This window comes from Mizuhopecten yessoensis, unplaced genomic scaffold (assembly GCF_002113885.1).
Source record: "Mizuhopecten yessoensis strain PY_sf001 unplaced genomic scaffold, ASM211388v2 scaffold10889, whole genome shotgun sequence".
NCBI lineage: Eukaryota > Metazoa > Mollusca > Bivalvia > Pectinida > Pectinidae > Mizuhopecten > Mizuhopecten yessoensis.
Window position 1 is genome coordinate 279,281 of NW_018408772.1, and position 15,420 is coordinate 294,700.

The following is a 15,420-nucleotide window of genomic DNA, read 5'->3' on the forward strand; positions in this document are numbered from 1 at the left end:
TCAATAACTTGAGAAATTTTGAATGGATTCATTTCAAACTTCAGCCATAATTTACGGTCTTAAGGCCTTTTGTAGAATTGTTGAAACACAATTTCTGCGCAATAACTTTATGCACTTATGACCCTTTGTGGCAAACTCCTCATTCAACATCTAACAGGCGTATCACGTACCGCTTCGCGGAACACTTGTTGAGTTATATTTACGAAAAAAATAAGTTATAATAGTTATAATAGTCGCCGTCATTACACTGCCTGAAACACAGTCCCCTAATACACTCAAAGTTATTATAATAGTCGCCGTCATTACACTGCCTGAAACACAGTCCCTAATACACTCAAAGTTATAATAGTCGCCGTCATTACACTGCCTGAAACACAGTCCCCTAATACACTCAAAGTTATTATAATAGTCGCATCTCGGAAACCGTTCCATAAAATCATGTATGCATAGAGTTCATAAGGGCATTTACTGTCTGTATAGGAATTTTACGGCATTCCTCGACTTATGTGTTTATTTTTACAAATCTTTGTAGTAATTGTTATTTCTTGCTGTCCAGGTGCCCTGCTGAAGGCAGCCATTGTTTGTGCTGACGTTATTAACATTGACTCTGACTTGACGCTGAAGGAACAGCTGCTACAAAACTACGGGGGTGGATTTGAAATTCACAGTTGGTCCAACCTTCCACAGGGTTCAGGTAGGTCTGTTTGTCGAAAATCAGTACTCGTTCCTAGCCACTCTTTCATGAAATGTTGGCAAAAGCTCAATGATAAGTTTTTTAAACATTTTTCACTGAACAGTTATATCACAATTTCACTACATGACCTAGCTGCACAAGGTATCTCTTCAACCTTTGGTCTGTGTTTAAACTTTTAAAACATTCACAAGGATCAGGCCTAAAACGAGGTACCTCGTCAACCCTCTGTCTGTGTTTAAACTTTTAAAACATTCTCAAGGATCAGGCCTAAAACGAGGTACCTCTTCAACCCTCGGTCTGTGTTTAAACTTTTAAACCCTCGGTCTGTGTTTACACTTTTAAACCCTCTGTCCGTATTTACACTTTTAAACCCTCGGTCTGTGTTTAAACTTTTAAAACATTCTCAAGGATCAGGCTGTTTACATCCACCATTAAATAGACTTCAGTGTCGACCGGATAACGGTGTGCAAAATCAGGATTCAAATTACTGTATCAGTTTGATTTGGGGTCATGAACCACATTTCAAGTTTCAGAGGTTGGTTACTATAGGTAACATCTCACAAGATATCGGTAAAAGACGGTCAGTCTCAGTACTTATGTGTCAGACAGGTGCAAGGATTTGGGAACATTTTATTGTTATAGTTTGTGAAATGAGCTCAATCGATGAGAACTCTGTTCTGACTGTTTTCAGGTATGGGGACCAGCAGTATCCTGGCAGGGGCTGTCATGGCCGCTTTGCTGAGGGCTTCTGGGAAGTCATGTGACAGGAAAGGATTGATACATGCAGTAGGTACCTTTCTGGGACTTTTTATACAGGCTGTGGATATCCTTCTAAAGCTTCAGTTATTTTTAAAATGATCTATAATGTTTTCAAATTATTGTTGTGATTTTTGAGATATAAAAGTGTCAAAGTTGTTTTTCAATCAATTAATAATATATATTTTATCTTAACACCTTCATACGTGGAGTACTGTCATTTCTTCAAATTGCATAAGTATTTTATCTACTTACCTGTAAATGTTGTGATGTCTCAAGACATACCTGTAGATCTGGTTATGTATATTGATCTGTTTCCTTACCTGTAGGTGTTGTACCTTGAGCAGCTGTTAACGACAGGTGGGGGTTGGCAGGACCAAGTAGGGGGCATTATGGGAGGTATCCGTATTGGGCTGTCTGATGCCAAGCTTCCTCTCAGTGTAGATGCTATCGACCTAAAACCTTCGGAGGATGTTATCAAGGCCATTAGTGAGCGTATCATCCTCATCTACACAGGCAAGACCCGCCTCGCCAGGAATGTACTCCAGGTCTGACTTTTATCGTATTCAACAAGGTCTGCCAACAATAACACATCTGGTCATTTCAGTCTGCTGTCTGTCACAATCGCTGTCTGTCACAATCGCTGTCTGTCACAATCACTGTCTCGCTGTCTGTCAAAATTGCTGTCTGTCACAATCGCTGTCAACTTTTGATCATTTAATGTCATTTATAATTAAATGAAGTTATTTTAAAACATTTTTAAAGGCTTAACTCTCAAGCAGCATATGTAACGAAAATGTTAATTTGATTAATTGTAGAAATGATATTGGTATTTTTAAACATCACTTAATTTATATATATATTTCTATTGTGCAGCCTCCAAATAAACCTGCCAACTCTCGAAGTGTTACAAAAGTATAAAACTCTGGAAGTGTTACAAAAGTATAAAACTCTGGAAGTGTTACAAAAGTATAAAACTCTCGAAGTGTTACAAAAGTAAAAAACTCTCAAAGTTTAAAACAAACAAGAAGTACATGTGAATGTTTTCCATTTACTAAGAAGTTGTGAAGTTATTTCTGTAACAGAGATAATGTAATTGGAAACAAATCATGTTGTGATGTTGAATTCAATTTTGACATAAATTCTCATATCGATTTTGATTGACATATATCTTCACAGAAAATGGTAATCATTGAAATAGTACTTTATTCTAGAAAAAAATGTCTGTCCAACTATTTGTTCAATTGATTCTTTTAAAAATGCATACCACCCTCAGAAACAAAAATAGAAAATGTACTCTTTTTGTTTTGTTTTGCCCTTACATTAATTAGACAGTGCATCATAGGATATGCTAAAACAGGGCTGTGTTGCATAAAATACCATCATAAATGTATCCCTACACAATGTAAATACTGTTGTGTTGTGTACACAGGAGGTGGTGAGAAACTGGTATGCCAGGAACCCACAGATCGTAGAGACTGAGGATAGCCTCGTCAGACTCGCCCAGGAGTGTGCTCACGCTTTCATTGACGGTAAGTGTTGTGATTGAAATCCTGAATACCATCATGTGAAAATATATATGTTGTATTGTGTAGATCTGATGAGCTCAATAACTGACCTGTTTTTGTCTAGCCCCGACTGACTTTGAGAAGGTTGGAGACTGCCTCTATATTGTGTATCGTGTATTACCTCAATAACTGACCTGTTTTTGTCTAGCCCCGACTGACTTTGAGAAGGTTGGAGACTGCCTGAAGAGGTACTGGGAACTGAAGAAGGTAATGGCCCCAGGCTGTGAAACGGAGGTGGTTGCCTCCCTTATGAGTGTTCTTCAACCTCATGTGCATGGTATGTGTATGGCTGGGGCTGGAGGGGGTGGATTCATGTATGCCATCGCCAAGGACAATGTGCAAAGGGACGTAATCAAGGAAGTCCTAAAAAACGCAAAGGTAAGTAGATCTATTATCATTTATTTAAATCAAATATGTTTTTTATTTGTTGAAAAAGAAAAATTTGCAACATTTGATGTAGTATTAATTCCCAGTGCGACTTTTTATAATGTGGGAGAAATTAAAGTAACTTTTACAAAAATATTTCATTACTGCTAGAGGACAAATATCCAAATCTAACCATGACTGATTAAAGTTAAGATGAGACGTCAGTTAGGTTTAAATGTCAAGCTCAAAAAAGTGCTTTCTGTTATATTTGCTGTGTTTCTCATTGTTTAGATCTTCCAACAGGAGGAGGTAAATTGAATGCTTTTTGTAAAGTTTATTGATGTGTGTTAGAAAGCATTCTTGTATATGAAATTCCATGCATGCTATATATAACTGAAGTGATGAAGATGTTAGTATCTATAAACCCTGTAGTTACACCATTGGTTAAAACATTAACATCGAGAAAACCCTGCTATTATGTTCTATTATTACCGTTTTAAAGCAATGATGGATTTCAATATGTCATATTAATGTTTCGCGTACCAACCTAGTATTAATTTTCACGTACCAACCTAACTTCGTAGTTGTCTAAGTAACCTAGAATTATCAGGCCTTTGAGTCAATAGGTCATGTTAATATTTCACGTACCAACCTAACTTCGTAGTTGTTTAAGTAACCTAGGGTTATCAGGCCTTTGAGTCAATAGGTAATATTAATATTTCACGTACCAACCTAACTTCGTAGTTGTCTAAGTAACCTAGAATTATCAGGCCTTTGAGTCAATAGGTCATATTAATGTTTCACGTACCAACCTAACTTCGTAGTTGTCTAAGTAACCTAGAATTATCAGGCCTTTGAGTCAATAGGTCATATTAATGTTTCACGTACCAACCTAACTTCGTAGTTGTTTAAGTAACCTAGGGTTATCAGGCCTTTGAGTCAATAGGTCATATTAATGTTTCGCGTACCAACCTAACTTCGTAGTTGTTTAAGTAACCTAGGGTTATCAGGCCTTTGAGTCAATAGGTCATGTTAATGTTTCACGTACCAACCTAACTTCGTAGTTGTCTAAGTAACCTAGGGTTATCAGGCCTTTGAGTCAATAGGTTATATTAATGTTTCACGTACCAACCTAAATTCGTAGTTGTCTAAGTAACCTAGGGTTATCAGGCCTTTGAGTCAATAGGTCGTATTAATGTTTTGCGTACCAACCTAGGATTAATGTTTCACGTACCAACCTAATTTCGTAGTTGTTTAAGTAACCTAGGGTTATCAGGCCTTTGAGGCAACAAGTCATATTAATGTTTCACGTACCAACCTAACTTCATAGTTGTTTAAGTAACCTAGGGTTATCAGGCCTGTGAGTCAATAGGTCATATTAATGTTTCACATACCAACCTAACTTCGTAGTTGTCTAAGGAACCTAGGGTTATCAGGCCTTTGAGTCCATAGGTCATATTAATGTTTCACGTACCAACCTTACTTTGTAGTTGTCTAAGTAACCTAGGGTTATCAGGGCTTTGAGTCAATAGGTCGTATTAATGTTTTGCGTACCAACCTAGGATTAATGTTTCACGTACCAACCTAATTTCGTAGTTGTTTAAGTAACCTAGGGTTATCAGGCCTGTGAGTCAATAGGTCATATTAATGTTTCATGTACCAACCTAACTTCGTAGTTGTCTAAGGAACCTAGGGTTATCAGGCCTTTGAGTCCATAGGTCATATTAATGTTTCACGTACCAACCTAACTTCATAGTTGTTTAAGTAACCTAGGGTTATAAGGCCTTTGAGTCAATAGGTCATATTAATATTTCACGTACCAACCTTACTTCGTAGTTGTCTAAGTAAACTAGGGTTATCAGGCCTTTGAGTCAATAGGTTATATTAATGTTTCACGTACCAAACTAAATTCGTAGTTGTCTAAGTAACCTAGGGTGATCAGCCCTTTAAGTCAACAAGTCAAATTAATGTTTCACGTACCAACCTTACTTCGTAGTTGTCTAAGTAACCTAGGCTTATCAGGCCTTTGAGTCCATAGGTCATATTAATGTTTCACGTACCAACCTAAATTCGTAGTTGTCTAAGTAACCTAGGGTTATCAGGCCTTTGAGTCATGTGTGAATGTTTTGAGCAATTGTGACAATGGAGTCATTATTTTCGTTTCCCCAGATGACCTTTCCCTCCATACCCCAGTAACACCATTAGTCCCCATAATGTTTTGTGAACTTATATAGGTGGTGAGAGTAAAATTAAGTGGCTTTACAAAGATTTGAAAAGATTGTAAATTTATAAATAACATATTTAAATATCATAATGACTAATTAAAACTCGGGGGAAGATCAGGCTTTGGTTTAAATTTCAAGCTCTTTTTGTTTTTTTTATATTTTTATGGTTTAAATTGTCAAGCTTACAAAAAGATTATTTTTGTATTTATTGTGTTTCTCACTATTAACATTGTTCAGCAGGATGCAATGACTTGCATGGTTTTTGAAAAGTTGATGAATGTTTGTATCGTTTAGAAATTCCATTCATGCTGTATTATTACATTAGTGGAATGTTGTGTTCAGTAGGATAGGATCAGTGCATGTAAGAGGATTGGAAACATGATTTACTAACTGGCATGAATGATTCAGGTTTGTTCATTAGTTTACCAGGAATGTGTGTGGTACCAGCTTGTTCATTACCCTGGATATATGAAGGATACAGTTTTGTCTATTGTCTATTTCCAGCATTGAAGTTAGGTGGAAGGGTGTGGGGTGGCTATACTGGAATCAGTTTGTCCGTCAGTTCATCCATGGAAAAAAGTTTGTCTGGACATCTACACTTAACTAATAAGTAGATTTCAAAAAACATGCAGTTGTACAGCTGATATTTATCTTTTCTATATTTCAATTTCAACAAAACTTTATATACATGTGATTGGTACACCATGTTGTTGCACACCTGACACTTTTCCCAGTGTTGTTGCCCTTGTTGTACCAATTACAATAAACTGTCTGGAAATGATACAAAGGAGATATACTTTAAATCAAACGACCAACTTTTAATTTTCCAGATTTAAGATGGCCGCTCAAGCTTCAAATTAGCTGAGACAATAATGGACATATCTTGAGTTTTATGGGGCCATATTTATTGATACTTGGTGGGAGTGATACATAGGGGATAGATTTTTTGTAAAAAGGTTGACTTAAATTTCGGGATTCAAGATGGCCACTCTGGCACCTCTAACTGGCTTATACATGATACACTTCAGTGGTGAAGTGGTGGGGTATTAGTATTCAGGTTGCTAAGGTTCCTGGTTTATACCTGTCCAGTGTAGTTTATACCTGTCCAGTGTAGTTTAAACTTGTCCAGTGTAGTTAATATCTGTCCAGTGTAGTTTATACCTGTCCAGTGTAGGTTATACCTGTCCAGCGTAGTTTATACCCATGCAGTGTAGTTTATACCAGTGCAGTGTAGGTTATATCCGTGCAGTGTAGTTTATACCTGTCCAGTGTAGTTTATACCCATGCAGTGTAGTTTATACCAATGCAGTGTAGGTTATATCCGTGCAGTGTAGTTTATACCCGTGCAGTGTAGGTTATACCCGTGCAGTGTAGGTTATATCCGTGCAGTGTACTTTATACCCATGCAGTGTAGTTTATACCCGTGCAGTGTAGTTAATACCTGTCCAGTGTAGGTTATACCTGTCCAGTGTAGTTTATACCCATGCAGTGTAGTTTATACCTGTGCAGTGTAGTTTATACCTGTCCTGTGTAGTTTATACCTGTCCAGTATAGTTTATACCTGTCCAGTATAGTTTATACCTGTCCAGTGTAGTTTATACCTGTGCAGTGTAGTTTATACCAGTCTAGTGTAGGTTATACCTGTCCAGTGTTGTTCATACCTGTCCAGTGTAGGTTATACCCATGCAGTGTAGTTTATACCTGTCCAGTGTAGGTTATACCCGTCCAGTGTAGTTTATACCTGTCCAGTGTAGTTTATACCCGTACAGTGTAGTTTATACCCTTGCAGTGTAGGTTATACCCGTGTAGTGTAGGTTATACCCGTGCAGTGTAGTTTATACCTGTGCAGTGTAGTTTATACCTGTGCAGTGTAGTTTATACCTGTCCTGTGTAGTGTAGTTTATACCTGTCCAGTGTAGTTTATACCTGTCCAGTGAAGTTTATATCTGTCCAGTGTAGTTTATACCAGTGTAGTTTATACCTTACCTGTCCAGTGAAGTTTATATCTGTCCAGTGTAGTTTATACCTGTCCAATGTAGTTTATACCCCTGCAGTGTAGTTTATACCTGTCCAGTGTAGTTTATATCTGTCCTGTGTAGTTTATACCTGTCCAGTGTAGTTTATACCTGTCCAGTGTAGTTTATACCCGTCCAGTGTAGTTTATACCCCTGCAGTGTAGTTTATACCTGTCCAGTGTAGTTTATACCCATACAGTGTAGTTTATATCTGTCCAGTGTAGTTTATACCCGTCCAGTGTAGTTTATACCCCTGCAGTGTAGTTTATACCTGTCCAGTGTAGTTTATACCCATACAGTGTAGTTTATACCTGTCCAGTGTAGTTTATACCCGTCCATTGTAGTTTATACCCGTACAGTGTAGTTTATACCCGTCCAGTGTAGGTTATACCCGTCCAGTGTAGTTTATACCCGTCCAGTGTAGTTTATACCCGTACAGTGTAGTTTATACCTGTCCAGTGTAGTTTATACCTGTCCAGTATAGGTTATACCTGTCCAGTGAAGTTTATACCCGTCCAGTATAGTTTATACCTGTCCAGTGTAGTTTATACCCATCCAGTGTAGTTTATACCTGTCCAGTGTAGTTTATACCCGTCCAGTGTAGTTTATACCCGTACAGTGTAGTTTATACCCGTCCAGTGTAGGTTATACCCGTCCAGTGTAGTTTATACCCGTCCAGTGTAGTTTATACCTGTCCAGTGTAGTTATACCTGTGCAGTGTAGTTTTTACCCGTACAGTGTAGTTTATACCTGTCCAGTGTAGTTTATACCCATCCAGTGTAGTTTATACCTGTCCAGTGTAATTTATACCCGTCCAGTGTAGTTTATACCTGTCCAGTGTAGGTGATACCTGTCATGTGTAGGTTATACCTCTACAGTGTAGTTTATACCTGTAATATCTGTCCAGTGTAGTTTATATCCATCCAGTGTAGTTTATACCTGCCCAGTGTAGTTTATACCCGTCCAGTGTAGTTTATACCTGTCCAGTGTAGTTTATACCTGTCTAGTGTAGTTTATACCCGTCCAGTGTAGTTTATACCTGTACAGTGTACTTTATACCTGTCCATTGTAGTTTATACCCCTGCAGTGTAGTTTATACCTGTCCAGTGTAGTTTATACCTGTCCAGTGTAGGTTATACCTGTCATGTGTAGGTTATACCTGTACAGTGTAGTTTATACCTGTCCAGTGTAGTTTATACCTGTCCAGTGTAGTTTATACCCCTGCAGTGTAATTTATACCTGTCCAGTGTAGTTTATACCCGTCCAGTGTGGTTTATACCTGTCCAGTGTAGTTTATACCCGTACAGTGGAGTTTATACCCATGCAGTGTAGTTTATACCTGTCCAGTGTAGTTTATACCTGTCCAGTGTAGGTTATACCTGTAATGTGTAGGTTATACCTGTACAGTGTAGTTTGTACCTGTCCAGTGTAGTTTATACCTGTCCATTGTAGTTTATACCCGTGCAGTGTAGTTTATGCCTGTCCAGTGTAGTTTATACCCGTACAGTGGAGTTTATACCCATGCAGAGTAGTTTATACCTGTCCAGTGTAGTTTAGACCTGTCCAGTGTAGGTTATACCTGTAATGTGTAGGTTACACCTGTACAGTGTAGTTTGTACCTGTCCAGTGTAGTTTGTACCTGTCCATTGTAGTTTATACCCGTGCAGTGTAGTTTATGCCTGTCCAGTGTTGTTTATACCTGTACAGTGTAGTTTATACCTGTCCAGTGTAGTTTATACCTGTCCAGTGTAGTTTATACCTGTACAGTCTAGTTTATACCTGTCCAGTGTAGGTTATACCTGTCCAGTGTAGTTTATACCCGCCCAGTGTAGTTTATACCTGTCCATTGTAGTTTATACCTGTCCAGTGTAGGTTATACCTGTCCAGTGTAGTTTATACCTGTCCATTGTAGTTTATACCCATGCAGTGTAGTTTATACCTGTCCAGTGTTGTTTATACCTGTACAGTGTAGTTTATACCCGCCCAGTGTAGTTTATACCTGTCCATTGTAGTTTATACCTGTCCATTGTAGTTTATACCCATGCAGTGTTGTTTATACCTGTCCAGTGTAGTTTATACCTGTCCAGTGTAGGTTATACCTGTCCAGTGTAGTTTATACCTGTCCAGTGTAGTTTATACCTGTCCAGTGTAGTTTATACCTGTCCAGTGTAGTTTATACCTGTCCAGTGTAGTTTATACCTGTCCAGTGTAGTTTATACCTGTCCAGTGTAGTTTATACCTGTCCAGTGTAGTTTATACCTGTCCAGTGTAGTTTATACCTGTACAGTGTAGTTTATACCTGTCCAGTGTAGTTTATACCTGTCCAGTGTAGTTTATACCTGTCCAGTGTAGTTTATACCTGTCCAGTGTAGTTTATACCTGTCCAGTGTAGTTTATACCTGTCCAGTGTAGTTTATACCTGTCCAGTGTAGTTTATACCTGTCCAGTGTAGTTTATACCTGTCCAGTGTAGTTTATACCTGTCCAGTGTAGTTTATACCTGTCCAGTGTAGTTTATACCTGTCCAGTGTAGTTTATACCTGTCCAGTGTAGTTTATACCTGTCCAGTGTAGTTTATACCTGTCCAGTGTAGTTTATACCTGTATAGTGTAGTTTATACCCGTCCAGTGTAATTTATACCTGTCCAGTGTAGTTTATACCCGTCCAGTGTAGTTTATACGTGTCAAGTGTAGTTTATACCTGTCCAGTGTAGTTTAGACCTGTCCAGTGTAGTTTAGACCCGTCCAGTGTAGTTTATCCCTGTCCAGTGTAGTTTATACCTGTCCAGTGTAGGCTATACCGGTCCAGTGTAGTTTATACCTGTCCAGTGTAGTTTATACCCGTCCCGTGTAGTTTATACCTGTCAAGTGTAGTTTATACCTGTCCAGTGTAGTTTATACCTGTGCAGTGTAGTTTATACTTGTCCAGTGTAGTTTATACCTGCCCAGTCTAGTTTATACCCCTGCAGTATAGTTTATACCTGTCCAGTGTAGTTATACCTGAGCAGTGTAGTTTTTACCCCAACAGTGCAGCTTATAGCTGTCCAGTGTAGTTTATACCCGTCCCGTGTAGTTTATACCTGTCAAGTGTAGTTTATTCCTGTCCAGTGTAGGCTATACCGGTCCAGTGTAGTTTATACCTGTCCAGTGTAGTTTATACCCGTCCAGTGTAGTTTATACCTGTCCAGTGTAGTTTATTCCTGTCCAGTGTAGTTTATACCTGTGCTGTGTAGTTTATACTTGTCCAGTGTAGTTTATACCTGTCCAGTGTAGTTTATACCCGTCCAGTGTAGTTTATACTTGTCCAGTGTAGTTTATACCTGTCCAGTGTAGTTTATACCCATGCAGTGTAGTTTATACCTGTCCAGTGTAGTTTATACCTGTCCATCGTAGTTTATACCCATGCAGTGTAGTTATACCTGTGCAGTGTAGTTTATACCCGTCCAGTGTAGTTTATACCTGTCCATTGTAGTTTATACCTGTCCATTGTAGTTTATACCTGTCCATTGTAGTTTATACCCGTCCAGTGTAGTTTATACCTGTACAGTGTAGTTTATACCCCTGCAGTGTAGTTTATACCCGTCAAATGTAGTTTATACCTGTCAAGTGTAGTTTATACCCATGCAGTGTAGTTTATACCTGTCGAGTGTAGTTTATACCTGTCCAGTGTAGTTTATCCCTGTCCATTGTAGTTTATACCCGTCCAGTGTAGTTTATACCTGTACAGTGTAGTTTATCCCCCTGCAGAGTAGTTCATATCTGTCCAGTTTAGGCTATACCTGTCCAGTGTAGTTTATACCTGTCCATCGTAGTTTATACACGTACAGTGTAGTTTATACCTGTCCAGTGTATTTTATACCCGTCCAGTGTAGTTTATACCTGTCTAGTGTGGTTTATACCTGTCCAGTGTAGTTTATACCCGTACAGTGGAGTTTATACCCATGCAGTGTAGTTTATACCTGTCGAGTGTAGTTTATACCTGTCCAGTGTAGTTTATTCCTGTCCAGTGTAGTTTATACCTGCCCAGTGTAGTTGATACCCCTGCAGTATAGTTTATACCTGTCCAGTGTAGGGTATACCTGTCCATTGTAGTTTATACCTGTCCAGTGTAGTTTATACCGGTACAGTGTAGTTTATACCCCTGCAGTGTAGTTTATACCTGTCCAGTGTAGGTTATACCTGTCCAGAGTAGGTTATACCTGTGCAGTGTAGTTTATACCTGTCCAGTGTAGTTCATACCTGTCCATCGTAGTTTATACCCATGCAGTGTAGTTATACCTGTGCATACCCCTGCAGTGTAGTTTATACCTGTCCAGTGTAGGTTATACCTGTCCAGAGTAGGTTATACCTGTGCAGTGTAGTTTATACCTGTCCAGTGTAGTTTATACCCGTCCAGTGTAGTTTATACCTGTACAGTGTAGTTTATACCCCTGCAGAGTAGTTCATATCTGTCCAGTTTAGGTTATACCTGTCCAGTGTAGTTTATACCTGTCCAGTGTAGTTTATACCTGCCCAGTGTAGTTTATACCCCTGCAGTATAGTTTATACCTGTCCAGTGTAGGTTATACCTGTCCATTGTAGTTTATACCTGTCCAGTGTAGTTTATACCCCTGCAGTGTAGTTTATACCTGTCCAGTGTAGTTTATACATGTCCAGTGTAGTTTATACCTGTCCAGTGTAGTTTATACCTGTACAGTGTAGTTTATACCCCTGCAGTGTAGTTTATACCCGTCAAATGTAGTTTATTCCTGTCCAGTGTAGTTTATACATGTCCAGTGTAGTTTATACCTGTCCAGTGTAGTTTATACCCGTACAGTGTAGTTTATACCCGTCCAGTGTAGTTTATACCCGTCAAATGTAGTTTATACCTGTCCAGTGTTGTTTATACCTGTACAGTGTAGCTTATACCCCTGCAGTGTAGTTTATTCCCGTCCAGTGTAGTTTATACCTTTTATACCCGTCCAGTGTAGTTTGTACCCGTACAGTGTAGTTTATACCTGCCCAGTGTAGTTTATACCTGTCCAGTGTAGTTTATACCCGTCCAGTGTAGTTTATACCTGTCCAGTGTTGTTTATACCCGTCTAGTGTAGTTTATACCTGTCCATTGTAGTTTATACCCGTCCAGTATAGTTTATACCCGTGCAGTGTAGTTTATATCTGTCCAGTGTAGTTTATACCTGTCCAGTGTAGTTTATACCTGTCCAGTGTAGGTTATACCTGTCCAGAGTAGGTTATACCTGTGCAGTGTAGTTTATACCTGTCCAGTGTAGTTTATACCTGTCCAGTGTAGTTTATACATGTCCAATGTAGTTTATACCTGTCCAGTGTAGGTTATACCTGTCCAGTGTAGTTTATACATGTCCAATGTAGTTTATACCTGTCCAGTGTAGGTTATACCCGTCCAGTGTAGTTTATACCTGTCCAGTGTAGTTTATACCTGTCCAGTGTATCTACCTGGAGATACTCGGTGACTTTAACACTGTACCAAACTACTACATAGTTTAAGTGATTGGCATGTGACCCAGTCACCGTGTGATAATTAATGGTGGTGGATTCAGATAGATCTGGGGGAATCTGGCGATGAGATCTGAGGTGGATTACTTTTAACATGTTCTCAAAAATAAAATGACAAGCTGTGAAAGTTTCATAAAATTCTCCTGGATATGTCAATAGTATGTATCTCTTATAATATGTCACTTAAGAACAATAATGCATGTCAATTACTTTCTGATTTCTTGTGATGTTAATTAGGGCTTAGCATCAGAGACGCAGGTGCCCTATAGTAATCACTGTGTCCGTCTGTCCGTCCGTACACACCATTGTTTTGGAAGATTATCTCAGAATCCCAAAGATGATCCTTTTTGAAATTTGAAGTGTTTATACACTATGATATGTATAGGTATGCAAATAGGGATTAAAAGAAAATTTGAAGGTCAAGGTCAATATTTTGTATGTTTTGATACTAAAGCACCATGTAGTACATAAGAAAATGTAGATCATAATCACAGGCTGGACAGTTGGATGGCAAGCTCATGTCAAAGGTGTGGTACTCTCAGATTGACCAGTTCACTGGTGTCAGATTGAACAGTACACTGGTGTCAGATTGAACAGTACACTGGTGTCAGATTGAGGTTCATGCATGTCAGATGAAATGTGATGAACCTTTTCACTGGCGTCAGATTGGGGGTTCACTGGTGTCAGATAAAATGTGATGAACCTTTTCACTCCTAAGTTATCTAGTCATTGTTGATTATGTGGTTTCAATTATTTTGTTCAATACCAACGAAACATAATGGTTTTCAAACAAATATTTGAATATCCTTTTACAAATTGTGAACTTGGATGTAATTAATTATAATACTTCATGGTTACAGGGCGCTAAAGGTTCGGTCATCTATGATGCCTGTGTGGATACAGATGGTCTTCAGGTGACTGTCGAAGAGTAAGGCGTAGTTACCATGGATACAGAGGGCCTTCAGGTGACTGTTGAGGAGTAAGGAGCAGTTACCATGGATACAGGGGCCTTCAGGTGACTGTCGAGGAGTAAGGAGCATTTACCATGGATACAGAGTGCCTTCAGGTGACTGGCGAGGAGTAAGAAGCGATCACCATGGCTACAGTGGGCCTTCAGGTGACTGTCGAGGAGTAAGGCGCAGTTACCATGGATACAGAGGGCCTTCATGTGACTTTCAGGAGTAAGGCGCAGTTACCATGGATACAGAGGGCCTTCAGGTGACTGATGAGGAGTAAGGAGCAGTTACCATGGATACAGGGGCCTTCAGGTGACTGTTGAGGAGTAAGGAGCGATCACCATGGATACAGAAGGCCTTCAGGTAACTGTTGAGGAGTAAGGAGCGATCACCATGGATACAGAAGGCCTTCAGGTAACTGTTGAGGAGTAAGGAGCGATCACCATGGATACAGAAGGCCTTCAGGTAACTGTTGAGGAGTAAGGAGCGATCACCATGGATACAGAAGGCCTTCAGGTAACTGTTGAGGAGTAAGGAGCGATCACCATGGATACAGAAGGCCTTCAGGTAACTGTTGAGGAGTAAGGAGCGATCACCATGGATACAGAAGGCCTTCAGGTAACTGTTGAGGAGTAAGGAGCGATCACCATGGATACAGAAGGCCTTCAGGTAACTGTTGAGGAGTAAGGAGCGATCACCATGGATACAGAAGGCCTTCAGGTAACTGTTGAGGAGTAAGGAGCGATCACCATGGATACAGAAGGCCTTCAGGTAACTGTTGAGGAGTAAGGAGCGATCACCATGGATACAGAGGGCCTTCAGGTGACTGATGAGGAGTAAGGAGCGATCACCATGGATACAGAAGGCGTTCAGGTAACTGTTGAGGGGTAAGGAGCGATCACCCTGGATACAGAGGGCCCTCAGGTGACTGTTGAGGGGTAAGGAGCGATCACAATGGATACAGGGGCCTTCCGGTAAGTGTTGAGGAGTAAGGTGCAGTTACCATGGATACAGAAGGCCTTCAGATGACTGTTGAGGAGAAAGGAGCGATCACCGTGGATACAGAGGGCCTCCAGGTGACTGTCGAGGAGCAAGGAGCGATCACCATAGCTACAGTGGGCGTTCAGGTGACTGTTGAGGAGTAAGGAGCAGTTACCATGGATACAGAGGGCCTTCAGGTGACTGTCGAGGAGTAAGGAGCGATCACCATGGATACAGAGGGCCTTCAGGTAACTGTTGAGGAGTAAGGAGCGATCACCATGGATACAGGGGCCTTCAGGTAACTGTTGAGGAGTAAGGAGCGATCACCATAGCTACAGTGGGCGTTC

At 39.8% G+C, this 15,420-nt stretch overlaps 1 protein-coding gene across 2 annotated transcripts in view; it reads left to right on the top strand.

The window, feature by feature from the left end:
- The window catches only part of LOC110463342 (L-fucose kinase-like), a 55,371-nt gene extending 41,282 nt beyond the window's left edge, over positions 1–14,089 (top strand). The window contains exons 23-29 of one of the 2 annotated variants that reach the window (XM_021517852.1): positions 557–694; positions 1,386–1,480; positions 1,780–1,998; positions 2,883–2,982; positions 3,167–3,396; positions 3,676–3,693; positions 13,997–14,089. In XM_021517852.1, the coding sequence (XP_021373527.1) occupies positions 557–694; positions 1,386–1,480; positions 1,780–1,998; positions 2,883–2,982; positions 3,167–3,396; positions 3,676–3,693; positions 13,997–14,068 (872 nt within the window). In that variant the 3' untranslated portion in view covers positions 14,069–14,089. The remainder of the gene's footprint in view (positions 1–556; positions 695–1,385; positions 1,481–1,779; positions 1,999–2,882; positions 2,983–3,166; positions 3,397–3,675; positions 3,694–13,996) is intronic. The other variant, XM_021517853.1, reaches the window with a different exon arrangement.
- Positions 14,090–15,420: the final 1,331 nt, after the last annotated feature.